Consider the following 27,121-nt stretch of genomic DNA (forward strand, 5'->3'; position numbering starts at 1 on the left):
CAAGTTTTGCTTTCTTAAAATGAGATTTTAAATGCATCGATCTTTACTGAAAATTCGATGGGAAGTACCATTACTTCGTTGTGTTTAATAGTTTGTGATAACCTGCTTTGTGACAAATTTGGTTTAGTTATTTATATGTAGGGTTGCTATTGGTGTGGCGAAACGCTATCACAACAGGGTCGTTGCAATGGTATGCTGATCTGAATAGTTTGTTCAAGTGATGTTTGATCAGGTGGTGTCTCATTGTACCATGCTTCTATGTCCATTCAAATGCAGATCTGGTATGACTAATGTCTCAACATGGTAGCTCATACGTAATGAATGTATATCAACTGGTTATTCATGTCCAGGACATTGCAAGCCTAGCAAACAAGGTATGGGATGTATTTCAATAGTGTTCTGTTCATTTGTTCTCCAATGCAACATGACAGCACATCGTGCAGAAAAATCAAAGCCCTTTCAGTCTTTCGTGAACATGTCTCATATGCATAACAGTAATTATCTTCATGTGGCTCACGGGATCATTGCAGCCATCTTCAACTGCTCTAGATTTTAAGCCAGATACTTTAAAAATGCATTCAGGGTGGCCTTATATGAATCCAGCCCAACAAGCAGATAGCTCTGTAAAACAGCTCAAACAAGGTGCACCAGTGTAGAAAAAAAATTAAAAGAAAAAAAAAATGCTCATTTACAGCAAAATATTCCATCCAAAAAAGCTATTTTGAGATCTCGTTCATCAAATTCTTTTGTTTTTTTCTAAATCACCAGAATTTGTTCTTGAGGATGCATATCAACTGCCATATCAACTGCCACTGAAGACCCACGGACAGATACATTGACTGCAACTTAAGTATTGAAATGCAGGATTACACAGTGTACTTAATTGAGCACATAACACTACTGGTGCACTCCTTGAACATCTTTTGAACTGTAATAAAATTCCATCAGAAGCACAGTTTTTGCACTTTCTTTTATTCATTGAGCTGTACTTCTACAACACAAGTCAGTCTACGTTTTCCGTTTTCAGCTCAGCAAAACATCAGGCACTGAACTCGCTCATACTATCTACCTCTTTACTATCCACCTGCAGCCGATTTTTTAACCCATCTAATCTGTGTGTGATTGGGATATGGTCAGTTCGAAGTATCCTGTTGATATTTCCTTTTGAAGTGTAGCACTTCCGTCCCTCGTCCCCCAGCAATGCCCTCAAGGCCCTGTTCCTCTGAAGAAGTTTCTCATAATACTCGATTCCGCCCTCCACATAATCTCTTCCCAGGGCAGCTGCCTCCCTGTCTGCTCTTCTGTCCCATAACTGGCTCATGGCATCCTTGAAGCAAATGTACACAGTCGCATTCAGTGCCACTATTATGCCGTACAGGCCCACTCGCAGAGCACGGGGTGCACGGACCAGCAAGTGGAGCTTGTCATTGGCTAGCCGACCCATAACGTAACAGTTGAAGACAGAAAACGAAAGTGCCGCTGTCTGTAACTGGACGTAGTATGTGTCTGCCCAGTAAATTTCCCGGGCGATGACAAATTTCTGCGCCTTCTCGCTGAGCACAAGTGATTTTTTGAGTGCCTCCCCTTCCTTAGTCTCCCAGTCTGCCTCCTTGTAACCGTGAACGAGCAGGCTCTTTGTCTGCACACCTTCCTTTCTTGCGTAGCTGAAAGTAAGGGGCAGGCCGATGATTGCCCCATGAGAACCCGTTGTGCTGCCGGCGAAGAAGGTGTCCAAAATTGGCACGGGAAAAAATCGCACAGACTTCTTTTCCTTTTCGCCTAGATCAACCAACCGCAGGACCTGTGTAGATATCCCACGAAAGTCATTTCATACAATTATAATATGTAAACCAAACACGTTGACAAAGAAGGAGAGACCTATACGTCCAGTTTTGCTACACCACCACTGCCTTTACAATGGCTATTCATAATCAGAATTGACAGTTGAGTGAATGCCAACACATTTGGGAGCAGTCCTTTTTAAAGTGAAGCTTTCTTTGCCTCTTCCTTCGAATTATGTGGATGCCATGTACTACGGGAATCGATGTAAGTGAAGCTTTGTGCTATTTGCGTTGATTGACAATAGTTAGCAGTGATGTTGAGGGCAAATGTTTAATATCTGCAGTGCTTAGTACAATAAGAGAGTGGTGAGCTGATGTTAAACGTTACCTTGCGTGCACCACTGCTGCTGTTCTACGTAGTACACCGAACACAGAGCGACATACGTTTGCTTGAGACGTTGTTGTGCACCATTGTTCCTCACTTCTAAGAAGCTTAGCATTCTCATTGCCTCACACGGCATATCACATTGTGGCAGAAGCATTAAACTTTAATTGAACTATGGAGCTGTAAAAACCACTGTATGGAGGTGTAAAAACTTGCTAAAGCCACAATCGCAGGGGTGGACTCCGGATTAATTTTCACTCCCGGGGTTGTTCAACGTACACCTAAATCTGACTACATGAGCATTTTTTTGTATTTCGTCCCTGTCGAAATGTGGCTGCCACAGTTGAGATCAAACCTCCGACCTCCAGCAAGATACCACGGTGGGCAAACAAGTGTTGATTTGATGTGCAGCCGCTTCTGTAGTGTCACCTAGGTGCTGCAGTGCTTTAATGTGGCTTTCCATCTGCCCACCCTGTGTCAGTTGTCCACATGACAAATTGGCATGGTGTTCATTTTTCAGAAATAGCAGAAATGTACCGTACTGTACCTTGAAATTAAATTTATCCAGTTTGTTCGCAACTCACTGTCACGTCTAGTAGTGGTGTTTTCTTGCCTTCTTACGTCGCGTTTTCCCTCCCCCGTCCTCCCCCAATGTATGCGAGCTGTGACTGAAGAGTAGCAAGGCTGACATTCACTCGTTTCACGACACAGTTGTTTCTATCCCATTCTCTGTCTGCTCTCCCAACTTCCTCTCTACCATTCTATCTACTTCCCCTTTGGACAAAGGTAAGCATTGCAGTTTTTGCAATGCTTTTGCAGGGTGTCCCGGATAATTGCAGCTCTCAAGAGGCTATCATGGCTACACCTAAGGAGCTTAAGAGGGTATTGTGGAGGTGCAATGGAAAGGTCCAAACAAGTTTCTCGGGTAGGTTTCCCTCCCTACTGCGCTCCTGCCATGTATATACACACTCTCAACAGTGACAGCAGCAGTGACAGCAGCAGTGTATTTATTTATTCTTTGATTATTTTACATTTCAGTTCATGAAAAATATGCTTAAACTATGCAACAAAATGGTAGGAGGTTGGTACAGAAGTTGAGGAAAGGGTTCAAACGGCGCCATAACATTTGTCACTTTGCAAGATACAAAGCCCTGGACTGCAGACTCAAAGGTCTCTTCTTCCTTGCAGGTTCATTCCTCGCAACCCAAACAACAATACTTTTGCCTCGTACCACGAGCACCAAAATACTGTAGAAATAACCCTAATACTAGTCTTCTGGCGAAAATAGCAGTATGGGCTAACGTATCCACTACACACATGGACGCCCTGCATTACAGCAAAATAGCAAGACCTGTAGGCATCGTCACGCTGGCGTAACTTGTACACATGCAGTGCAAGCATGGCAACATGGGGCTAACAACTACTACGTCAACTGCTATCAACCACTATCGAGCACTGCAGACATCTGCTGTTTCGCCTCTGGTGTGTCTGAAAAGGGCACAGGCCCTGCCAAGCCCTTTTACAGGCTTTTTGCCTCTGTCCTCATTATTGCCGTACTTCTTTTTTGAAAGAGGGATACTGAAAGTAAATTTGCATTATTTGTTACATGTACTTGTGGGTAACAGCAACACACCCAAAGTGCTCTTGCACAGCAGGTTCTTTTTTTTCCCCGACACAATCAAATATAATGTTGCACCCACAACAAGAAGCAGGCACAGGCGGAAGCATAACGAAGAAGGTGTAAGAATAGCTAAAGTTCAGCACTTTTATATAATCATGACAAAACCTAAACAGCCTCCAATCAATACCTTTAGGTACTTGGTTTTTCACTTTAGACTTTGAGTGGTGCTGTCACTGTAGTGTATGCACTGCATCGCTCGACTTGTTTTCCACAAATGCTTTATAAGTTGGAAAGGTTCTCTGAATAACTGCGCATTCAAGGTCGCTGCAACAAAACTTGAAGCTCACTTGCACTAAAAGAAAGAAAGAAAGAAGGTGTGAACTAAGCAATCTTACCTCTTCTGCTCTTTTCTGCACAACAGGATCCAAATCCATAGGTCGGCCTTCCCTGTTCGAAAATACATTGTGAGTTTGCAGTGCTTTCGACAGAAGAGCCAGAGTCATCTCTTGAGGGAAACCCCTCATCAATATTCTGCACTGTATATCTTCAACATTCCTTCTACTCAACAGCTAAAAAAGAAAAGAAAAGTGGATAACATAATTCGTAACGAAGATTTTTATATTTGCAGGGCTTAATTCCAAATTTATGTTGCTGCACTAGGCTGCTAATGAGGTGTTTCTTCCAACTGCAGATAACCCTCTACAAGTTTAGCAACTGTAGAACCAGCACAAAAATAAAGTGCCAAAAAATTTGCCAGTCTAATCCCATCTACTGATAAGCACAAGATGGTTCAACTCAACATCATCAGAGTAAATATTTGCTCCATGTCTTAGTATTTGTATGTGATCAATACATACTGTATGTGACCACAGGAAGTGGTCTCTACTAGAATGTTAATGACATTACAGGGGCAAGGGAGACTTTTCTGGTGAGGCTCATGTCACAGTGGTTGTTGTTTTATACAACATTTGACTACATGGCTGCCTGCTACTATGCAGTGAACATTCTTCCTGTTGATTATACATCAGAACGAGCAACTCTGAGTTTACCTTTACTAGATGGAATCATCTGTCCCTACCTGAGCACATATTTTCTACTGCCTCCAAAATACATGCACACAGGAGAGTGCCACTCTCCGCATGCACTACCAAGTGTGCAGTTTGGTTTGTGATCTACTACTAATCCTTTTTCTTGACACTGCAGCTCATGTACAAACTCTACGTGCAGTATAGGAGCTCCTGCCAGACTGCATGCATTTGTAAAACGTGCATGTGCAACCCTAGCGTTGAGGACTTGCTCCATAGTACTAAACCCTTTTATAGTATTTTCCATGTACAATCAAAGGAAAGTATGTAGTATACAGGAGCGTTTGAATAGCGAAATTTCCTAATCAAACTGAATACAAATATTAGAGAAAAATGATACAAAATTATGGAATCAAATACCAAATTTACATTATTTGTACATGGATGTAATGCCTTTCGCTACTGGACATCCAGACATTTGGAGGGTTTGGGGCTTCGTTTAAGGCATGACATTGGCAAGTCAAAATTTCATTTCAGTACTCCTTTAACACTTTCCATGCCAATGATGAGTCTCACTCGTACAGGAATTTACTTTTGTGTACAGAATGCCACACATGAGTGGCAGTCGTTTTACATTTTAATGTGAATGTGGTACTACTAGATGGCGTAAGCTTTTCTAAAAAGTGCCTTGTCCAGAAAAAAATTTATTAAAAATAATGAACAAAATCTGAATTCTGGAACATGCGGGTACCCTACCGGAATGACTCCTTTCCACATCTACCAACAGGCAACAATACAACTTCATGCTGGCTCTGTCTTAGCAGCAACTAGCTCCCTGTATACAAGGGCACCTTTGCATCTTTTTTCGTGAAAACCAAGCAAGTAAATGTACCAAGTGTTGCAATGAATAGTCTGGACCATTAAATGTTATCTTGCTGCAAGATTTCAGGAAGAATAGAGCAGTGCTAAGCGCGAGAAAGTTTTTCTACGATTTTAAGAGAAAAACAAGCGCCTCTGTACTTGAGTGTCTGTTACTCAAGCAACCTGACAAGAGCTGTGGAAAAACTACAAAGGCTCATTTGTGCAGATTTTAATGCAGTTGATCGTACCTATTCCATGGTTGTACTTCAATACCACTTCGTGATTAGGGTGCAACAACTCGCCAATGAAAAAAAAGAAACATCAGTTTAGCATGGAAGGGCTTAGCATGAAAGATGGAAGAATGCTATATTTAGCAATTAGGGTTCTAGCCAACATTGTTTTGTGATCATTCACCTTGTGCACCTTTTACTTTGTTTGCTAGCTGTACAAGTAATTTTCAAATGTTGCTTACATTTATACTGTTTTCCCTGCAATTGTCCTAAAACACTTTTCAATAGTTTGATTTTGTTTCTGTGATGCCTTCCTTAATGCCACTGAACGGGCCCCATAAAGTATTTTCAAATAAATAAACAGCACTACCTGTCATGACAACAGCTGATCAGGCAGGTTTTGTGCAAGTAACATCTATGCTGGGATATTTGATAACCTGTTTCTGTCTGTTGATTTGTTGTTGTTAGGCGCTTGGTGAAGCTGCAATTTCTGTACACAACCCTATCTACAACTTAAGTTGTTCTTTTCTCCTTATTTAGTCATATTTCCCATTTGCACTAAGTGGCCGTCATTTAAACAAAGAAAGGAAACCTTTGTGACAACAACCTTATAAGTACCACCACATCCCATTAAAAAGAATTAAGCTGTGAGAGATTCACAGTAGCTGCACAGTAGTGAACCATGAGAGACAGCATAATGCGAGGCTCCAGATTGATTTAAACCACCTAGGGTCATTTAAACATGCACATAGATCAAAGTACAAGAGAGCTTTTGCATTCAGCCCACATTGGGACGTCACTGCTGTGATCAGGAATACAACCCGTGACCTCATGTTCAGAACAGGGAATGCCATAGCTAGCAATGAACCATAATAGATATTTTTATTATCAATATTTCTTTTTATACATGTCAAACCAAGATTATAGCCATCCCATTTGTTCTTTTTATCACTTGTGATGCACTGAACAGAATATTTGTCATCTCAGTGGTTGATAATTGCGAGGTCAGGGTACATTTAACACTCTACCAACAGTGATCTTAAGTTGAGTGTTGACGCTAGACCAATGCTTACCTGCGTCTTTCATACTTATGCTGGCACAACAATGCTTACTTCTCACAAATTCTTTTTCTTTTGTTAATTATTTTACTGTGCCCTCCAAGCGCCCAATCTTTGGGATATTGTTCACAGATGATTGTGCCATTTCATCTTCTAGCCGTACGTGACAACATTATTCTCACTGTGAGCACACTGTAGCAGTTCATAACTAGACTGATATCACCAAGTATATCACTGTAATGCATGGGCACTTACTTGTATGCTTGAACTATACGTTTATACTGTTCAAGCAGGTGAGTGTGAGGAAGTAGGCCAACCAATGCCCCTATTAAGCCACCCGTGAGACCAGCAATGCCAGCTGCTTGTCTGCCCCTCTCGCTAAGCATCCAACGTGAAGCCATGACTCCAAAAGTGCATGGACCTGAAAGCATGAAAGTAGGAAAAGCTTCAAAAGCTAGCTTCGATAACTATGCTGACTACACAATCTAAAAGAAAGTAACACTACTACATTCATTCGTTTCATTTACGTCACCTTAAGGGCCTGAAGGCATTACAAAAGGGTGTGGGAACTCGTTCAGGGATTGAAATCAACTGTACCAGCGAACAAACAAACAAACAAAAAATACAAAAGAATACAAAAGAGATCCGGAGAAGGTATACAGTAAGCAAGAAAGCCTCAAAGTAGATATAAAATGTAAGTTGAGAACAGGGTAATTATGCAGCAGTAAACAAAGATAACATAGCAAATAGATAACATGTGCCGTATGTGATTTGTGCTCAATGCGCAACATGTTTACCGCTGCCAGCGGTATGGGCATATTTCAGCAGAAGTCGAGAACAATCGACACACAAAATGGCGCTTAATTTGTGACGTGCAATCAGGCAAAACACGACCAAAATTATTGATCGTAGATAAAATATTACTTCGTCAATGTATATTATTCACAGGCCCATAGCCCCTCAACTGACAGATAAGAACTGAGACACTTTGAGAGTTCATCCTTACAGGTTTAAAAGTGATCATAACTATTCACGGATCGTACTTCAAAATTACGTTCTCGACGATGTGTAGTTACATGAAACAAAAGCGTCAGTTTAATAGCACTGTCTCTAAAATTCCGCGCCCCGTTCATTCGCGCTCAAATTTATAGAAAATACACAGTACGTCCTTGGCTGTCAAACCTGGTTTAGTACTTTTTAATAATAAATCTGTATACATTTAGACCCTTTCGTGACTTAGGCGAAACTGGCAATAGATACAGCCCATATTTGCAATCTATACTTTGCTCGTATTCGGATTGAATATTTCAGTTGTTCCAACAAATCTTGGTGTACTTGTTCTAGACCTGTTGTTTCACTCTTTCATAATCTGGCAATGCACAGTATAATATCAACAATGCGGAACATCTTGAAAGAAACATCGTCTGCTAGGCAAGTGATACAGTAAGGATTTTCTCCAAGTGTTGCTCACAACATCCGACGGATGCGCGCGGGACACATCGCACACCACGTGCTTACAAGGAAGTAAGGATATTACACATATGCACTTACGTCGTATGAACAAAGGAACTCCGAAATATATTGCTTTGTGGGACCACTTTAAAGTTCTTAATATAACGAACTATATCGCGTCCCGCACATGGCCCTAAGTGAGCTTGATCTGACTTGGCTCTATTGGGCTCGCGATGGAAGAATACTGTGACTGGGCTCTATTATTTGACTGCACTTTGGCTTTCGGTTTCATGTCGTTAGAAGCCGAGTCAAGCCAGAAGACCCTGAAAAGCAGAAAATCATGCAGAAAATCAAGAAAAGCATACGCAGAAAGCAGGCGCTGCAGAAAGTCAGAAAGAGCGAAAGACTTCTGCAACTTCCGCATCCGGTAGCTTGCTCGTCAAAATGGCGGAGAACGACGCCGCAGCAGCGAAGTCACGAGAAAGACGCGTAAGCATTTGCGTTTTGCCTTCTTGAAACCTCTTTTAGAAGGAACAGAAGGCTGACAGCTCATACATATCTTATTTTGCGGCGTAATAGCGTGCTCGGACGTGCTTTGTGAAAATGTGTAGCGTTAAGACCGAAACTATTTACCAAGGGATGAGCAGTGATGGGACCGACTACAGTGGAGGTGGGGATGTCGAAACAACGCTGCACTATGGCCAAGAAATGCACAGCTATTGCAAGACTCTACCTCCGAAGGAAGCCAAAGCACCGGCAAAGGCAGCTGTTCGCTCGGATAGCGAGACAGACAGCTGCGTTGATGACCAAGGCTCCGATCGCTCGGAGGAGGAAGAAATTGTCTACTGCATCTGCCGTACAAGCGACACCACTAGATTTATGATCGGTTGCGACAACTGCAATGAGTGGTACCACGGCGATTGCATCAGCATAACAGAATCGTACGCCAAAAACATATTGAAGTTTTTTTGCCTCATATGCCGCGACAGGGATCCGACGCTTGAAATAAAGTTCAAGGAGCGCAAGGAGAAGTCTCATTCCTCGCACGAAGAGCACAAGAGTCGAAGCAAGTCTAGAGATTCTAAAGATTCCAGAGACGACGAAGCGTACTCTCCTACGAGGCATAAAGACAAGTCGCACCGTTCCAAGAAAAATAAGCGTCGGAAGTCCACGCGACAGTGTGGCGAATGCACGGCATGTTACATGACCGAAGACTGCGGACGCTGCGATTTCTGCAAGGACATGAGGAAGTTCGGTGGGCCGAACAAGATAAGGCAGAAATGTCGCAAGCGACAGTGCCTCAACTTCGGTCTGATACTGGGCAAGAAACCGGTATCGTCTCCGAAGCGGCCCAAGGCGGGGCACGACGACGATTACGAGCTAGACCTGGATGTGGGTAACGACGGCTCTGACCTGCCGAATGACTACGTGGACGATGACTACGAACCAGAGCTTGTCAAGCGTTCCGCGAAGAAGCCTCGTCACAAGCGGAGTCCGACAAAGGGGGGCGACTCGAAGGCGGAGTCTAAACGTGCCCGAAAGGAGGAACACAAACGGGAACACCGTGGCGAGAAAGAGAAAAGTCGCAAGGACGACGACGTACCGAGGCAGTGCTATGGGCCTGGCTGCACCGCGGCTGTGCGACCAGGCTCTAAGTACTGCAGCGACGACTGCGGCCTGAAGCTGGCCACGAACCGCATCTACGAGGTGCTGCCACAGCGTATTCAACAGTGGCAGTCAAGTGTGTGCCACGCAGACGAGTTGAACCGCCGCCAGTTAGAGCAGATCCGCAAGCAGCAAATGGATGCTCGAAGCACTCTTCAGCAGCTGGAAGCTAAGCGAGCAGAACTGGAAAAGGTCATTGAGAAAGCAAAGCAGACACCTTTGGCTGAAGACGAGGAAGCAGCAGATGACTATGAGGAAAGTGAACTGAGCACATACTGCGTCACTTGTGGGCACGAAGTAAGTGCCCGTGTGGCGATGCGCCACATGGAAAAGTGCTTCAACAAGTATGAGAGTCAGAGCTCGTACGGATCTGTGTATAAGACTCGCATTGAAGGTGACAACGTGTTCTGCGACTTTTACAACCCACACCAGAAGACCTACTGCAAACGACTCCGAATCCTCTGCCCAGAGCATTCAAAAGAGCCGAAAGTGAGCGACGATGAAGTGTGTGGCTTTCCAATAGCGACAAATGTGTTTGAACACAGTGGTGAATTCTGCAATGTGCCAAAAAAGAAGTGCTCGAAACATTACTGCTGGGACAAGTTTCGTCGGGCTGAGATCGACATGGAGATTGTGCGGCAGTGGTTGAAACTGGATGAGCTGTACGAGCAAGAACGCAACACATGTATGTCAATGACAAGTCGAGGTGGTGTCCTGGGACTGATGTTGCATCAAACATTATCACATGATGCACTTTATGAAATGCCAGCACCAATCCAGGCTTGATGTCACGAAAACAGATTGACTCTCCCTTGCCTCGCAAAACAAAGATCCTGTACATATTCATTTATTTCTTGTGGTTTAGTTTCTTTTTGCATGAAAATACACCACAGTTTCACTGACATGCGTCCCTGTAAGTCATTGTGTGCTATAATTTACGAGTTTAGCCGTATCTTCATTTCAGATACAAGAACTGAAAGTCTTGGAGCATGAAATTAACTGCCTCAAGAGAAATGCTGTAAGTCAGAAATGGTGTTCGAGTGAGAACTCTGCTATAAATGAGGTTGTGACATTCTTGCAGTGCGTCTACAAGCAGCAGCCAAACAGCAACATTTTCTTCAAGTCCACACGGGCAGATGTTGAACAAGATACAAAGAGTTGAGTGTCTCTTGAGGGTAACATCCCCTGCCAAGGAAGGAATATCATGCTAATATAGCTTCCTCATTTTTACAGGAAACTTGGATGCGTTGCAAGCCCGCCAGAATAGTGAACCATCCAAGACCACCACAGATTGACACATCTTTGACTTTTAGACTTGACGTGTTCTGCCTATAAAAAGTAACAAGACGCTATTATTAATTCAAGAAGTGTTCTGTCATCAACTTGTCATTAACAATGTGTGCAATGCAAGCATGTGACCTAGCAAAGAAAGAGGTGCTGTCACGCCTTATTGGTGGAAAACGCAAGTAAAATTTTAAACAAGAAAGTCTGCCTCTAGAAACCCTATATTTTGCAATAGCAAAGCATGCCACTAAAAAGTGTGCTTCCTTGACATACAACAGAACCTGCTGATGCAGAAGTGCAAGGCTTTAAGTGGCTACTGTTAGAAGCTGTACCAACTGGCCTTGAGGGGCATCCTTTTTTTTTAATTTGGTCAGTCAACATTTCATGTCACGAATTACTGTTGTGTGAAATGCTGCATAAGCTCAAAGTATGGGTCGTTGTGAAAGGCAGTGTGGATGACTTTGGCCTTTGTGTTGTGGTTTGGCTACCAACTGTCGTCGTGGGCAGAAGTATATAGTATCCAGTAGTGTAGTCTACTATACCACCACTGAATATGTGTTTAACATAGGTGGGAAACCTCGCATGCATCGAGGTAAAGTGTGTTGCAGTGTTGAGGTAAGGTGTTGCAGTTAACATTCAAAGATGCACAATGTATTATTGTATCAAATTTCAAAGATTGAACCGTATCTTGTTCATACAAGATTTTTCGCATTGTGCATGCACTTGACACATGTAGCTTTGTATCATAATCTTGTCAATGTAACAGCAAAGTGAACAATTTAAATACTGTTTAGCTGACTTGTTCATAGAGCATATTTGAAGCAAAGTTTGTAATTAATTACTGAATCTCTAAATTCTCACCGCTAACCTTCAAGCGACAACATTGAACATATATACTACCATAGACCAGGCACTGCCATGTAGTTAAAAAAATAATAATTGAAAAGAAAATGACAGATGGCTACTTGCAAACGGAAAAGGCAATTCATATAAAAGCATTCCAAGTACATGCATCTTGTGTTCTCTAACGAAAGAGAACAGCTGAGTAGTGTCAAAGAGCGTACAGAATAAGGCTCCATTGTCCCCGTTGAAGTGAGGTGGGAGGCGCTGTGATTGGACTAATTGAACAGTGCTGAGCCACTACTGCAAAACAATTGCCGTCACAATTAAGATTTATATTACACATGCCTCAATGTCCAGAGGCATGTGTACAGGCCACTCTTTCATTTAGCACCTGCCCTATCCTCTTTTACGTGACTTAGTTGTCTTTTTGATGCATTAGCTCTACCAGCAACATGTTCTAATAAAAAATATTGATACTCGTTTTGTATTTTTAGACCATTCTGCAAACTGAAATTTGAGTGCTTAACTGGTGCTCAGGAACGGCAGGAAGCAGAATGAGTGTAACTACCAACACGCCTAGCCCTTGTAAAGGAATTGAATACTCAAGTTACTGTAAAATTAGTTTTTGTCAGTAACTTGCAATTAGTTTCTTAAGTCAATAATTAGTACTACACCTTAAACTAAACTACTACTTTTGGTGGTAACTCATTTTTGTAAGGCTGTTTGCGGGATTGCAACAAGTGAGCCATGTCTGTGGCCTGACAGCCCTTTGGCTGCATTCTCCATCATGTAAGCTTGCCGAAACAATTCATGCGGTGTATGTTATGAGAGAGTTTAAAAGTGAACTTTTACCAGAAACGTGCGAGATGCAGTACCATGTTACTGGCTATAGTTCTTTACTAGGACACCATGTGTCATGCTTCTCAAATCACTACTACGCTGAGATTGTCTTCTTACGTTCATGCCTGACACTTCCCAACCTGTGCATGCAGATAAAATACTACAATGTTACCTAATCTAATAGACCACTGCACAAAAATTGTTTGAACGTGAAATCGGAAGGCCGCTGACCACGCCGTATCATTCTAGCCTTTTTAGTAGGCGAGATCTACTATAAGCAACGTGGGCAGGTGCAGCCTGCTGCATAAAAAGATGCATTTACCCAACTTTTAAAAACTGAGACACAATGCATATGGTGACGCATTCATAAGGGAAAAGTATTTTATTTAAAAAAGCTATTTTAAATGCAAATGTTTTAGGGAAATGTTTAATTCTACTTAGTGATGGTGGCTAAAAAAGAACGCAACAGTAGTTATTCCACTGTGAACTATATTATAGCTAGTAATTTGAGGGCAAGTGTGGCATTTAGATAATGTTGGAGTTTGCAGTTGTCTAGGAACAAATGACTTCCAACTGGCAAGTTGCAAGTAACGAGTTGCTTCTTCCAGTAATTATAATTCTACTCAGATACTTCTTGCCATGCAGCAATTAGTACCCAAAAGACCCTGCGACTGCCTACTATCAATAGCTACCACGTACTAGGATTACCACGAGTACGAGTTTACCATAGTGGCCCCCTGCTAACGTCGGCTGTATATCAAATGGTCAATGGTGGAATGAAATAAAAGCTTCTTCTTGTGCACTGTAGGTTCACCATGAGGTTCACCGACACCTCTCTCTCACCCAGGATCTCGTTAGATATTGCAGTCTCACCGTTTCCATCTTTCCATTTTCCATTTTTCCATTTTCCATTTTCCATTTTTTCCATCGTTACCGCAATGCATGCGGTAAGTGCACTTGTGACAAATGCATAAAAAAGGTGCTTTACTTTTTAAAATCAATTATAATGTAGAAAAAATAAACTATGAAATAAACGCGCAGGTGAGAAACCTTTAGAATATTTTTTTACAAGCAATCAATGTGTCGAAGCTAATCCAAGTCAATCCGGCCATGCGTGTTTATAAAATGGCTTGCGCTGTGGCTTCCGCCCTCCATTTGCTCTTCTCGGCCCGATGCGCACATATTGTTCGCCCTGGAAGGTAAGTTTCCGCTGTTTATGCTATGAGGCAACGGCGCTTTGAGTTGATGCCTTTCTTTGACGACCTGTAGTGGCGACTAGCAATCGCTTGTTGGCAAATTTTCAGCTGTAACATAAAAAATCGCTGCCGAAGCTTTGAGGGCAGTTCCCGTGTTCCTCGATCTGGAAAACTTGGAACTGTTGTTAAAGGTTGTAATGCAAAGTACAATATCTTCATGAGATTGCTGTAGGAGGGACATTGAACAAATACATGTGATGGGAATAGCAGATCGAGGAGCCATTTTGACCGATTGCAATGGATTTAGGCACCGTGGAAGACGCTGGTGTGGTGCCGCCATGTGGGGATATAGGTTGGCGGGAAATGTGATGAACAAGTATACCATTCCTGAATGACAGTGATGTGGAATGTATTAGCTCTAACTGATGGTTCTTTGACGATACACGGATGCTGTTTTGCTCTGGGAAGATTCTTAATTTGCACATTTTTTTTTTCTAGTCATGTCCGAGCCGACCGGTCACGAAAGGCCTGGCTTGGTGCACGGCATGGTAAGTTATGTCACACTCTGTAAGCCTGAGTGATCGATTCCGTGATGACACTAACGTGGGAATCTCACTGAATGCTTTGATAGACACGCTTTACTTTCTTCTGAGTTTTTTTGTAGCTTCCTTTGTCTTGTTACCTCGCTAGACTGTTTTTCAGCTGAACCCCTCTATTTCAGGCCTACTCATCGTGGCTGCTGCGGCGTCGCGATTCTGGCTGAATAATGTAAGTTAATGCAAGTTTCTCTAGATCGGATTCCATTGTGTACAGCTGTTCAGGCTTAGATGATTTTGTGCGTACCGCTGCTTTGTTCTCAAATTTTACAAGCCTTTGCGCCAGTATAACCAGTCAATAAAATTCAAGAAATTCACTAATAAACATGCCACCGTTGCCCAGTTTCTTCGTCCGAAAAGTCGTGTGCTCGGTCATAGAATAAGCGAGGTACTACGAAGATTACTCTCGCAGTAAACCGCTGTCTAGTGCATTGAAACTGTTGTACAGATGCAGATCTTGTGAAATCTGAGAGCAAATACAGCGGCATTAAAGAAACTTTTAGTATTATGATGGAAATTTATTGAACTCTCTCACCGAGTAGTCGTGTGGAAAATCAGTGTCTGACATTATAAACGTGCCTAGTTTTATTCCTCATTTGCATTGCCTTGTCTCATGTTTCTTTCATTTTTCTTCCCCCTTTGTTTCAAGGAGTATCAAGGGCTTCCACAGTACTGCAAGCAAGGAGGGAGTTTTCCCCATCGCAATGCTACAATTGTGTCAACAGGTTTGTGATATATCTTTTTTTGTGTCGCAGTCTCAATGTGATGAAAACATAGTTCAGCAGATGCCTCTGACGACACTCAATGCATTTGGTTTTTCGCTCCTATCTGAGTGCAACATCTTTCGACTGTTTAAATTGTTCACGATATTTGTGTATTACATTCCCCCAACTTTCTTTATTTCAGTATTTTGGAACTTCTGCCAATAGCCTGCAGTCTTGGAGGCTTATAGAAGACACAAACACTGAGCTTCTGGTGCTGTCAAATTGCAGCAACTGGTAAGGGCATATGCTTTCTTTAGTATGCTATCCAATTGTGATGACTTATTTGCTACTGCTGAACTTAATGTGGAAAATGTTGTGCTGATCCTGTGCCCTAATGTTTTTTCTGTATGCTTACTGCATTAACTGATACCAGCCATCTTTGCAGATGTTCGGAATGGACTTCATCCTGTTCCACACTGATGCATGGTAAGTTTTTCAAGATGGATGAAACAAAGCAATTGTGGTAGGGTTAATGATGAGTCTTGGTCCCTACTGAAGTCATGCTGGCCATTTAAACTAGCATAGGCAAGGGTCTAATCTATTAATGTTAGACATTGCCTCTATTTTTGCTAGTTCCATAGCTTCTAACAAAATATGGGTGCTTGTCACAAACATGTGAAGAATGTTATTCATTAAAAGCAGAATTATATTTCATTCCCAGTTATATTGGGTAGTAGGCTAGAATGGTCCACTTATGAGTGCAAAATTCCGTGAGCACATTGTTCATCCGGATAGGTTATGCATGTGGAAGATGCACTGGCTTGCAATGAGGTGTTAGCTAAACATTTCTAGTCCATCATACCATATCCCTCGACTCTGCTTTCAGACGTCCACCAAAAAATTGCGTAGCTGTTCAGTACGTAAATTTTCCATTGCCAATCTAGTGCCCTGCTCCAACCTAGTTCTTATTGTAAATGTGCATAGCATGTGTTCATTTGGTTGCTGCAATGTGCACAAAAATATTTAGCTAGACACATAGTTGCCTTCTGTGGAAGCACTTGCTAGAAATAGCAATCTTGCCTGTTACAAAATTTTCTCCCTGCCGTTAGGTACTTGCACAGGCTACTCCAACAGTCTAGCTATTTAGTGTTTGCTGTGTTCAGAATTCATGGGAATCCAGTTGACATTGTGGTCATGTCATATTTATTGCAGGTACACATCTCAAACCTGGAGGCTCTGCAAGTCTGGGTGAGTGCTTTTGCACAGTGCAATTTCGTCTTGGCTTTCACTGATGATTACCCTCCAATACTTATGTTTATGAGGACCTTCACCAAGATCTCTGAGATGCCCTTAGGCTTGCTTAATTGGCTTGCCCTTTTCTTTGTTATTCAGATTTACTTTTTCATTTTAGGTTGATGTGCAAGCAGTAGAGTCCTGCCACATTCATTGGTAAGTTTATAGTATGGAGGTTTGCAGTGATTCATTTAGGGTTTCAGTTGGAGTGGTGCAAAAGATGGGGACTGCCCTCCCTTCTGCAGTGTTTCAAATTAAAGGGACACTTCAAATCGCAATGCATACATTTCCTTAAAATTTGTTCCATTTGGTGGAAAATTCATGAAAGATAAAAGCGAGTTTAAATTATTCAATACCGTGCTAGAACTAGTACAGTGGGCTCAAGTGACAAACTTTCTGGGTTGAGTGGTTCCTTTCTAACACTGTTAGATCCACTGTTACGTCTGGTGTCGTGGCTAGCCGGTGCAGGAACAGTTTGGCATTGCCTCCCATCTATTGTGTACTAGCCTGCCCAGTTTGTTGGTGACCACAATACAATTGCTGTGTAAATTACTAATTCAACAAATGTGTCCCTTTAAGGGTAATTTTTGTCTCATGGTGTTCACATGATGTTGCTTGAGTATTTGCTACACTGAGAGAGCAATGTGGAGAAATGTTTTTCTGATCAAATTTGTGGCGCATATTTTTGGCATTTCTGGTTTTATTTTCCTTTGACATTACTACTTAATTTCCAGGTGCCTCCTGGACACATGCATTTAGGAAAGGTATGTTCACCTTCAGTATGTTTAAGCTTTTTTTGAAATGATGACATCTAGAGATAGGGACAGCTGAAGCCTGTGATTGCAGTAACTCTTGCTGAACTTTATTTCTTAAGTCATCAAAACTCCTTCTTTTATGTATCATTCATGTGCACTTTTTACTTTTTATGTGCAGGTAAGGAGGATTCCGGACATCGTGCTCGTCTATGAATTGAATAAAATATGTAGCAACGTTGCAACTGAACTGTCATCTCTTTATTGCAAACGTGGCCGAACATTTCCACAGAATCTCCCACACAGCATGACATAAGCTGCATGGGCTGTTGGACACCTCTTAAATTGCATTTTGCAGCGTAGTTAACTCGGGTTTTGCAAATAGTGAATCGTTTGATGGACCCTCTTAGTTAATGCAGTCTGCTCGTGTAGAACCGACGCGCCGTGCATTGCCTTCAAGTCTAGGTTAAACCAATGGTGAAATGCTCAATATGCAGGCTTATGCAAAAGATGAGAACGGGTGGGGCTATACTAGTCCAGGTACAATCAAATTGGGAAGGCCCACTATGCTTCAACATGACAATCCGTCACCCGAACAGGAATTGGCCTTCCTGGTGCGGTGTTCGGCCACTCCCTCCCCCAAAGAACTCTCGATTACCCAATGGCCCTCAGTCCCCAGTAGCTGCGGAGCTCCTGACCAAGCTGTCGGTCAGACTTGTATCGCAGCAGAGGGTGCCGAGAATCTGGGTTCGGATAAGCCGCCTATGGAAACTATTCCAACGTTTAACACCCGAACCTTCTCGAGTGAGGCTAGCTTAGCAGGACTATCGGACATTGTATTGTTTGCGACATCGGCCTTAGTGACATTAGAACTGGTGAGGCTTGCACATTGCTGAATAACGGACATGTCCTCTTCTATGCACAGTTTTTTCGTGGGCGCCATCTACGCGCAGTTCGCAAGCTGGCTTCGGCGAGCGCTCCGTTTTGCATGGCAAGTATACCGGGTATACGTTCGGCGCTGGTTTCTGGTGTTTGTTCTCGCGGTCGATTTAGTGTGACGTGACGTCTTTTACGTGAAAAACGGTTCTGTGAGACGTACTGAAGTGGTTTAAGTCTGTATGGCCGGACACTGCTGGCGTTGAGGCGGACGAAGCCCGCATCGCGATGTGTGCGCGCATGTTAGAGCCTACAATCAGCCTCGGAGATCAATTGTATATTTCTGAAGGTTCCATTCACTAATGTGACCTTATTGCAGTATTATCCTCTAATTCTAAGCTGCGGTTTAGGAACAATGAAACATGCGACGATCGTAACAGCGTGGGTACCGTTCTGCTACGATGGGGAGCTCTGCTGTTATTCTTTGAGAAGCATTCAAACTGTTAGCTGCAGATAACATTGCGTGACTGCTTGGTTCGGTGGATGAGGTTTCCACCCATGAATAAAATTTTTGGTTCGTAGTAACATCATACCTTACGGTGTGAACTATACTTGTAAGTTGTCCAGCAAAGCGACCGTTTACGAACTGCGCGAGCATCTTAAGCAGTGGTAGGTGCTGGATTAAAGTTATATTTGTTCTATATAGCGCTTGGTCCAAGCATGCGGCATCAACGTTTATAGATCTATAAACGTTGTGTGGCGTTAGCCCGTTTTCTTTTTCGAGAACGAGCATGATAACCGATTTTTTTTTTTTTTCGGTTGTGTTCGTTCCGTTATCTACGGCGCACTCGCACGTATTATGAAATTTTTTCCTCAAAGATAGCCACCGCATTATTTTTATGCGATCCCTCTCCTATATTATGGCTTTAGAGGGCAAAAAGGCAATGCCGAAGCACATAGCTTATATATGTAACATGCTGGTTCACCAACCGCACTGATCGCTGTGTTGAGCAGCGCCATCGGCTTCATGCAGGAGGCTAGCGTAGACATGTAGTGATTTCAAAGCTACTAGACTTGAAATGCGTGAGAACGATGCTGGTGAACCACAAATATTTATAGCGCCTGCCGCTTAGATGTTTCGTGATTGCCTTAGGTTGGCCGTACACGAGCATGCGCTCTTATGTTTCAGTCCCTACGCCAAGCGATCAGATAGTGAACAGATTTACCATTTCAGTGCTGGCAACACAGAGACGCCGGTTCTCTTCGCTGAATTAAAACCGATATACGCAAAGTAGTTCACAACACATACACACACAGCGGCTGATAATGCGCGTTAGTGTCCCTGTATATGCTCTCGCAGGGATCATATACAGGAACACTAATTCGCGTCACATGTTCGCGGCTCCAAGATATATTTCCGCGATGCAACGAAAGGCTTCCCTGAGGACCTTATGTGAACGGACATTGCGTAAATTTCACAAAGTACGATCTAAAACATCTCGAAATCATTCCGCAGCAGGCGACAGCAATACTTTCAAGCAGCGCCGCGCCGGATCGCACAAGCCACAGAGCAGGAAAGGCTCGCCACGCGCCCTTTCCTTCTCGCCCGATGAAGAGCTCTATAGAGGTCTCCTAGATAAGAAGCAATACAAGGTAGGATTCCTAATCCATAAGTCACGATGATGATGAAGTAGATCAGTTTTACGAAGATGTTGGCTTAGCGATGAGAAAAGTGCAAACTCAGTATACTGCTATAGGCGACTTCAATGCAAAAGTGGGGAGAAAGCAGGCTGGTGAACAAGCAATTGGCAACTATATACGGCGTCGATTCTAGGAACGCTAGAGGAGAGATGCTGGTAGAATTCGCAGAAAGGAATAAGCTTCGGATAATGAAAACCTTTTTCAGGAAGCGTAGGAACAGAAAGTGGACCTGGAAAAGCCCTAATGGTGAAACAAAAAATGAAATTGACTTCATACTTTCTAATGATCCTAGCATAGTGCAGGATGTTCCAACACAGTGCAGTTTGCACTCTTAAACAAATAGTGCAATGCCGGGCCGACCCTCGGCGGAGGTGAAGCAGGCGTTAAGCACTCTCCATACTTGGCCGATCCCGAAGATAATACAATATCGGGCAGACCCGCTGCAGAAGCGAAGCAGGCGTTACACTCCCCATACGTGGGCCGATCCCGAATATAGTGTAATACCGGGGCGACCCGCGGCATAAGTGAAGAAGTGAAGGGCACTGATTTTTTTCCCCCGATCCACGAGGTTAATTTTATTTTGGTCGATCATAAACATTGTCCCTTGTGGTTGAGTAGCACTGACTGCCGTATTAGAACAAACGAGTAGCTCAGAGCCTTCTAGGTGCGTTTTAATATGTTCATTCCTGAACATATCCAACCAAGGCCGTGATATTTTTTGGCGTTGTTCGTTTAGAATGCAGTGACAACACCTGTGTGTTTTATGCTATAATCTGGTGACGCTTTTTCAACATGCTGAATGTTTGAAAACCGAGTTACAGTTGGCCCTAACGTTTACAAATAGTTAGAAAAGAAGAATTTCACTTGTGTTCTATTTCTTTTACCAGCACCGCAAATAAAGATGACCATGGCCACTACATCTATACAAGCAGGAAATAAAATTATCTAAATTATACAGTACAATAGATTGATATGATTGCTCTATTGCCTCTTCACTTCGTAGTTTCGTAGCTTTTCTTTCTTTTGTTCTCTTCTGGTGTATGCTACGCTAAAAACGGAAAATGGCAGCAAGTTCCAGTGTGTGTACTTTCGTGCACTGGGGCGCAGTGGTCGAACAGCTGCGACAAATTGCTCCAAAAGCAGTCCTCACATCGGTGCCATCTTGCTCCAACGGAGCATTTTAGTGGAAAATTGCGCCAAGCCTGCGCCAAACGCACCGTCAGAACGTAAGGCTCGTTTCTTTCATGCTGGCTCGCTATAGCAAAATTCAAACAAAGGCCTAGAAACCGCTATCATCATACTGAAAGTCAGCGGAGGGCTTTTTCTTTTGTTACACTTCTCTCCGGCGGGGGTTCCAATGTACTGCCGCTGTGCGGCCTTTTTGTGCCGTTTGTCCGGCAGTTCTGTATTCCTCGTGTGCTATAGCGCGGCAGGGAGCCCGCTCAAGAAGGTGGTTGGATCAAAAGGAAGCCTCGTGTAATGTTCGTTCGCACATTGTTTAGAACAGATGTTGAAGGTTTACGCTTTAGAAATACTTTGTAATACGTGTACTCAACCGCCGACACATAATTTGCTCATTTGTGATGACCTTCCTTGCAACCCTGCGTGATCTGAAGAGCAGATTCCGTGGTTGTAATTTAAGACAGCTTTCAAAATGAGCCAACACACATTTATGGGGGAGAGATTTAAGGTTCGTTAAAAATAAAGAAACCTCTCGATGTGATCACTGAGACTGCGGTTTAGTCGCGCACGTCCTACCCGTGGTGTGGTACTCCTTACACGCCCGGCGTTCCGCGATCTTTTCTTTCTTTTTTCCTTGCTTGAAGCGCGCTGAACGCGCAAAATTATTTTACGATCTGCTGGTGCCGCAGGCTGTGGCAATCCGTTTAAACGAAGCTTTTGAATAACGCTTTTCCTGATCAACTATTTGCGAGAACACGCGACGACAGATTGATGACGACGAAACGTACACGACAGTACCGATTGAAGATAGCTGTATCACGACAACGGTGAATTGTTGACGACGATAGTAAGACGACGACGGCCTGACCACAACATCATGCCGATGGTATGAGGACCGTAGAATCGCCACGACAAAATGACGACGGTAAGATGACAACGATGGCATTAACGGCGATTCTATGAAAATGACTCAGTGACGGGAATGGCATGATCACATCAGGGGGAACATAGCGACGATATGACGGCACTAGTGACTGTGACAGAGTGAAGACAGTGGAAGGCTTGCGACGACATGACAATGAAGGAATGATCACAATGGCATGAAGTCGATAAAATGACGACGACGGCGTGTCATTGGTGTCGGAGCTCACGTCCAAGCTTATGAACATCACCTGCTGCCGCGGGCCGCCTCAGTTTGCACTACATCCGATGTTTGTTAACACTGCGTCCCGTACCGACCGATCGTGCAAAAGTGTGTACAGCTGCAGCCAGCAGGGCTGACAATGGTACGACGACGGCGCGACGACGGTATTGCTTTCAGTCCGCATTCAGCAAGGCAGCGGCAGCCAGCAAAGCGCGAAATTCGAAGGCAAAGAAAGATTCACTCTTAAGCTACGCAGCATTTTCGAAGAATTAGAACCGGAGGTGCTGAACCCTATACGAGGGCGAATCAGAAAATCTTTACCGCTATGTTCTTTTTAGCTAAATTACGGTCGTAAATGCGAAGTAAACATATCCATTCCCAGCGGTGGACCTTTCTTGGACCGGCCCGGTCTTATCTGCCGGTATCTCGGCGGCACGGCGCTGCTGCCAGTTGTTGAAGTTGGCGGTTGTGCTTCACACGTCCACTGCGGACGAGCAACGGAGTTCGATTCGTTTTATGTAGCGCGAGGAACGAACGGCCATCTAAATCCACAGGGAAATGCAGCCCACGTGTAGGGAAAGGTGTCTCGCTTTAGGAAGTGTGAGGTGGTGGTGTTGTGAGTCCGCAAAAGGGCCGTGAAGACTTGCGTAGTTCGGGGAGGTCGCGCGCGTACGTATACTACCACAGGGGCATCTCAAATTTAGTGCTATGGGACAAATGTCTGAACCGGTGTGGGGATTATGGGGAAAAATAGTGTAAGATACGTAGAATAGCACGTATTGAAAATTGTTGAATCCATTGGAAATTGTTCGGAACTGTGATTTTGGTCTTGTACTTTACTATGTTACATACCTGCCTGTTATTTTGCAACGTCTGCATCATTATGTATTTGGTCATGCACATTTTTTCTGTATCTCCCCCATGCACTCTTGCGTGGGCTCTTCTTTGGCCTGCAGTATTTCCTAAATAAATAAATAAATAAATAAATAAATAAATAAATAAATAAATAAATAAATAAATAAATTTGTAGCTACCTGTATGTACCTTATTTTTTGCTAATAAAAAATAGGGGCAACGACTCTCTTCAAGGGGAGTACGGTAGCGCGATTAAAAGACGGGACAAAAGAAGACAGATGGGGACACACACAGCGCTAACTTTTAGTTAGTGCTGTGTGAGTCCCCATGTGTGTTCTTCTGTCCCGTCTTTTAATCGCGCTACCGTGCTCCCCTTGAAGATGCATTACCAACAAGCCCACATTGCAACCCTCGAGAACGACTCTCTGATTCGCCCTCGTAGTTATCTTGACATAGCCATAATTTTATGGCGCAGCCAGTGTGTATATAAGTAAGTACTATAACGGAAATAAGCACACAGCTACAAGTGTGATAGAGATTAAAGATGTGCCATACGGCAGGGCTACAATACAACACAGTGCGATATACTATGACAAATTCATTTTTTTGTACTCTTGGTTTTGTCGCTGCCGAGCTGCTGACGCGTTAGCTGCTGCCGAGATTTACAACTAAACGCGTGAAGTCTCTACAAGAATCTTTCGAGCCGGACACTTGGCAATAAGCTTGCTTCTTTTTTGTTTTTCCACCACTTATAAAACGCCCCTTGTAGGGTCTTGAAGTATATGAAAAAAAAAAATTGATTTTGAAGACACGTGTATAGCCGCACCTAACGTGTATATAGCGACACCTGCTCGGTATTCGCGCAGGGCGGAAGCAACGTACACGCGAAGGGACCGACATCCATCACCGAAAGCGAAAGGGAGTCTCGTGAAATACGTCGTCGAGCGAGCAGGAATGCTGCAAGCTGTGAGATCTCGTTTGCGCAGCCCGTGGGCCGGTGCTCTTTCACGCGGGGCACGGGTTGAGAATGAGCTGGCCCGTTCGCCTCACCGTCGGAGTTCTCATGGCCATGTCGGAAGCGGCCAGTGGTGAGCGTGCACCACTTACCGTTAAAGAGAGTGTCGCAAGATTTGTTGCTGCTGTTGGCGAATCGACGTTTTCAAAGCTAAATTGAGTGACGCCTGTTTGCACATGGGTTGCGACGTGCACGCTACAGCATAAGATCAGTGCCATCGCGTACGGTTATACAGTCAGAATATTTGTGAGGCGCGAATATGTTGAAGTAAACATGCAGAAGTTTGCACTGCAGCCGTGATCTAGTGGGAGAGCGCCCGACCCAAGCTGCCGGAGGTCGTGAGTTCTACTCCCGCCACCGCCGGGCTCCCACTGGTTTGTTAAAAATGGGCACGAACGTATCCCGGCCTGGCGCTTGGCTTTCTTCACGGGCGATACGCTTGGGAGAGGGGCCTGCATCTTTAATAACCCGTCGAAACCTTCAGGAGCGCTGACTAAAGGAGATTTGGGCCACCCCCGTGGCAGCCTTTTCCCATGTGGCGTCCCAATACACCTATTAGGTGGGGACGCAGTGGGTCGGGGCGAACACCTCTTTCCAAGCGTTCAGGTCACATAATGGCCGAGCAATTTTCCGGGAGCGCACTTGTACCTATCTTACCGGTAGCTATACCCGACGGCAGCTCTAGTTTGCCTCCCACAGCCACGACGGGTGCTCTTCAACAAGGCCATCTCTCGTTCGTCTGAGTTTTCACGCTGTGAAAGAAACCGTGCTTAAATGACTTCGGTTATATTCGCTTCATCATAGCACCCCTGTTCACTCAATCGAAGAAACGCAGTGGTGACACATGGCCAGAATTTGCAGTAGTATACTTCAAAATTACCTGATTTATCACCTTAATGGCTAATGTTTGCAGCGTTGAGCAATTAAGCAATTTGATAACAGACAGGCCTCGCGACGCTCTTAGTTCCGGCGCCCGTTCATTTGTCTTGCAGATCGAGACACCGAGTAAATTGATGCCTCCACTGGAGGTCGCCGAACTGGCGGAGAGTTTCGAAGAGAGCAAGAGGGAGGAATGTCCAACTCGGGCGAGGTAGCGAGAGTTTAAAAGCCGAAAACGTTTCCTGATGCACGCAAGACCTCACTAGGGGCAACCGAGACAGCCGTTAAAAAGAACAGGCAGTGCTTTGTCTGTAATTCCGTGGAGCACATTGCGCGAGACATGCCCAACGGCGCTAGCAGCTAGAGGAAATCTGGTTCGGACGGATACCGCAGGCAATGACAGTGTGTTCGGTGCGGGGATGGTGTGCTCATTAACACGCTGTGAGAGCCCTTGTATTCCACGCTGTCGAGACAATAAACCTCGCGTGCGGCAGATCAGAGTTTCAAGGCAGCATTGATATCCTGGGGCAGAGATTAGTGTCACCAGGAGGTCTGTAATTCCGGGATGTGAACCGACAGGAACTAACATGAAACTGCCGGGGGTATTTGGTGTACTGGCAGTGGTCGAGTTAGCCTGTCTCCCGCTCAGATTGCTACGGAAACCCGGATATATTGGCTGTGAAGAAAGCGATCCGGGGATATTGTACGCTGTCACTGATAAACTTGCAAATGGAGTATAGACGCGCTCATAACCCCAGATGCCTACAGGCAGTTATTAAAAGAAATTGCCGTTATTCATGAACGAGGTGCTGAACGACTGAACATGAACGAGTCATGGATGAGGTACTGCCGAAGGCTAAAGAGCAGGATGGACCGATACAGGTTAACGCGCAAATTGAGGCAGTGTGCATCGACGATGCGGTACGCCAAACGAATGAGCCGGAGTGGGACGAATTTCGGCGAACGCGAGCGTTTCAGGCTAAGCCAGGTGGCTGACCGCACCCTAAAAGAAGCTTTGGAGCAGGCTCGGGCACGCACCCATGGAATGAACGTAACTGACGGGCTACTGTACTCTAAAGATGACGTGTTTGCCCGCGGGAGGCCGCGCACCTATCTGATCGAGCTAAATGATGGGAGCCGACGAAACCGATTCACGAGAATAAGTTCCGTGAGTACGTAACTATAGGGTAGGCTCAGGAGGAATCATATGTGAAACCGATGAATAGCTCGGGGAACGGATCACTCAACAGACGTATTGAGACAAAAGCTAAGAGAGCCAGTAAGTAGGTACTCGCAAGTGTTTCGAATACACCAGGAACGTGTAACACAGGCTTACACGGCATCCGCCTAAAGACAGGGAGTGAGCCCAAACCAGCATATAACTATGTGCCTCTCGCCTTAAGGAGATAGGTTAAACGTCAGGTTCAGGAGCTCTTGCAGTTGGGGCTAATATACTCCACAGGTAGTAAACTCGCGCACCCCGTGCTATGCGTGTCGAAAAAAGTATGGATGCATATGACTGTGCGTTGATTGCAAACACATCAACGCGTCCACTGAGCCCGATGCGTTTCTCATGGGGCAAGCAAACTTACGTCTCTTAATTGGACGTTCGCCATAAGGCAAACACCCACCCATCCATCTGCGTCTATCCTGATGTCAGCACAGCGTGGACACCGACTCCTTACGGCTCCCAAAAAAAGGCCACAACCACACCATTGCCTGGCAGCCTGAGCTAAGGATGAAAGGGGAACCCCCATCCAGTGCTACCAATACAACGACGGCGACCTTGGATTCGCAGGTTGTTTTCCTGCCGCATATTCCAAACCATCGGGCTCCGGAGTGTTGTGAGCATGGGTGTGTTATCGATACGGATCGGACGATTG

The 27,121-nt window shown here is 44.2% G+C and overlaps 3 protein-coding genes and 1 non-coding gene across 4 annotated transcripts; 3 read left to right on the forward strand and 1 right to left on the reverse strand.

The window, feature by feature from the left end:
* Positions 1-956: 956 nt before the first annotated feature.
* LOC126540703 (transmembrane protein 177) lies at positions 957-8,639 on the reverse strand. The gene is made up of 4 exons (XM_050187546.3): positions 8,513-8,639; positions 7,217-7,382; positions 4,183-4,234; positions 957-1,801 (listed from the first exon to the last, which is right to left on the reverse strand). The coding sequence occupies exons 2-4, from the start codon at positions 7,360-7,362 to the stop codon at positions 1,040-1,042; spliced, it is 960 nt and encodes a 319-aa protein (XP_050043503.1). The 5' UTR covers positions 7,363-7,382; positions 8,513-8,639; the 3' UTR covers positions 957-1,039.
* A 129-nt stretch (positions 8,640-8,768) lies between these two features.
* On the forward strand, positions 8,769-12,684 carry LOC126540711 (ASNSD1 upstream open reading frame protein-like). The gene is made up of 4 exons (XM_050187553.3): positions 8,769-8,902; positions 11,043-11,096; positions 11,160-11,235; positions 11,312-12,684. Exons 1-4 carry the CDS (start codon positions 8,858-8,860, stop codon positions 11,371-11,373), a joined length of 237 nt encoding a protein of 78 aa, XP_050043510.1. The 5' UTR covers positions 8,769-8,857; the 3' UTR covers positions 11,374-12,684.
* Positions 8,909-10,980, forward strand: LOC126540692 (CXXC-type zinc finger protein 1-like). Its single transcript, XM_050187535.2, has one exon. The coding sequence runs from the start codon at positions 9,017-9,019 to the stop codon at positions 10,862-10,864; it is 1,848 nt and encodes a 615-aa protein (XP_050043492.1). The 5' UTR covers positions 8,909-9,016; the 3' UTR covers positions 10,865-10,980.
* Positions 12,685-15,590: 2,906 nt separating the features above from the next.
* LOC126541033 (small nucleolar RNA snR60/Z15/Z230/Z193/J17) lies at positions 15,591-15,675 on the forward strand. Its single transcript, XR_007601613.1, has one exon. It is a non-coding gene; the product is annotated as a small nucleolar RNA snR60/Z15/Z230/Z193/J17 (small nucleolar RNA).
* The last annotated feature ends 11,446 nt before the right edge of the window (positions 15,676-27,121 follow it).

Source organism: Dermacentor andersoni, chromosome 2 (assembly GCF_023375885.2).
Source record: "Dermacentor andersoni chromosome 2, qqDerAnde1_hic_scaffold, whole genome shotgun sequence".
Classification (NCBI taxonomy): domain Eukaryota; kingdom Metazoa; phylum Arthropoda; class Arachnida; order Ixodida; family Ixodidae; genus Dermacentor; species Dermacentor andersoni.

Coding starts and splice junctions, on each gene's coding strand:
- LOC126540703 (XM_050187546.3), bottom strand. CDS start 7,362: ATGGCTTCACGTTGGATGCTTAGCGAGAGGGGCAGACAAGCAGCTGGC. Junction 4,235..7,216: donor CGTATAGTTCAAGCATACAA/GTAAGTGCCCAT, acceptor ATTTTCGAACAG/GGAAGGCCGACCTATGGATT. Junction 1,802..4,182: donor TGCAGAAAAGAGCAGAAGAG/GTAAGATTGCTT, acceptor ATATCTACACAG/GTCCTGCGGTTGGTTGATCT.
- LOC126540711 (XM_050187553.3), top strand. CDS start 8,858: ATGGCGGAGAACGACGCCGCAGCAGCGAAGTCACGAGAAAGACGC. Junction 8,903..11,042: donor CGAAGTCACGAGAAAGACGC/GTAAGCATTTGC, acceptor TCTTCATTTCAG/ATACAAGAACTGAAAGTCTT. Junction 11,236..11,311: donor TGTTGAACAAGATACAAAGA/GTTGAGTGTCTC, acceptor TCATTTTTACAG/GAAACTTGGATGCGTTGCAA.
- LOC126540692 (XM_050187535.2), top strand. CDS start 9,017: ATGTGTAGCGTTAAGACCGAAACTATTTACCAAGGGATGAGCAGTGAT.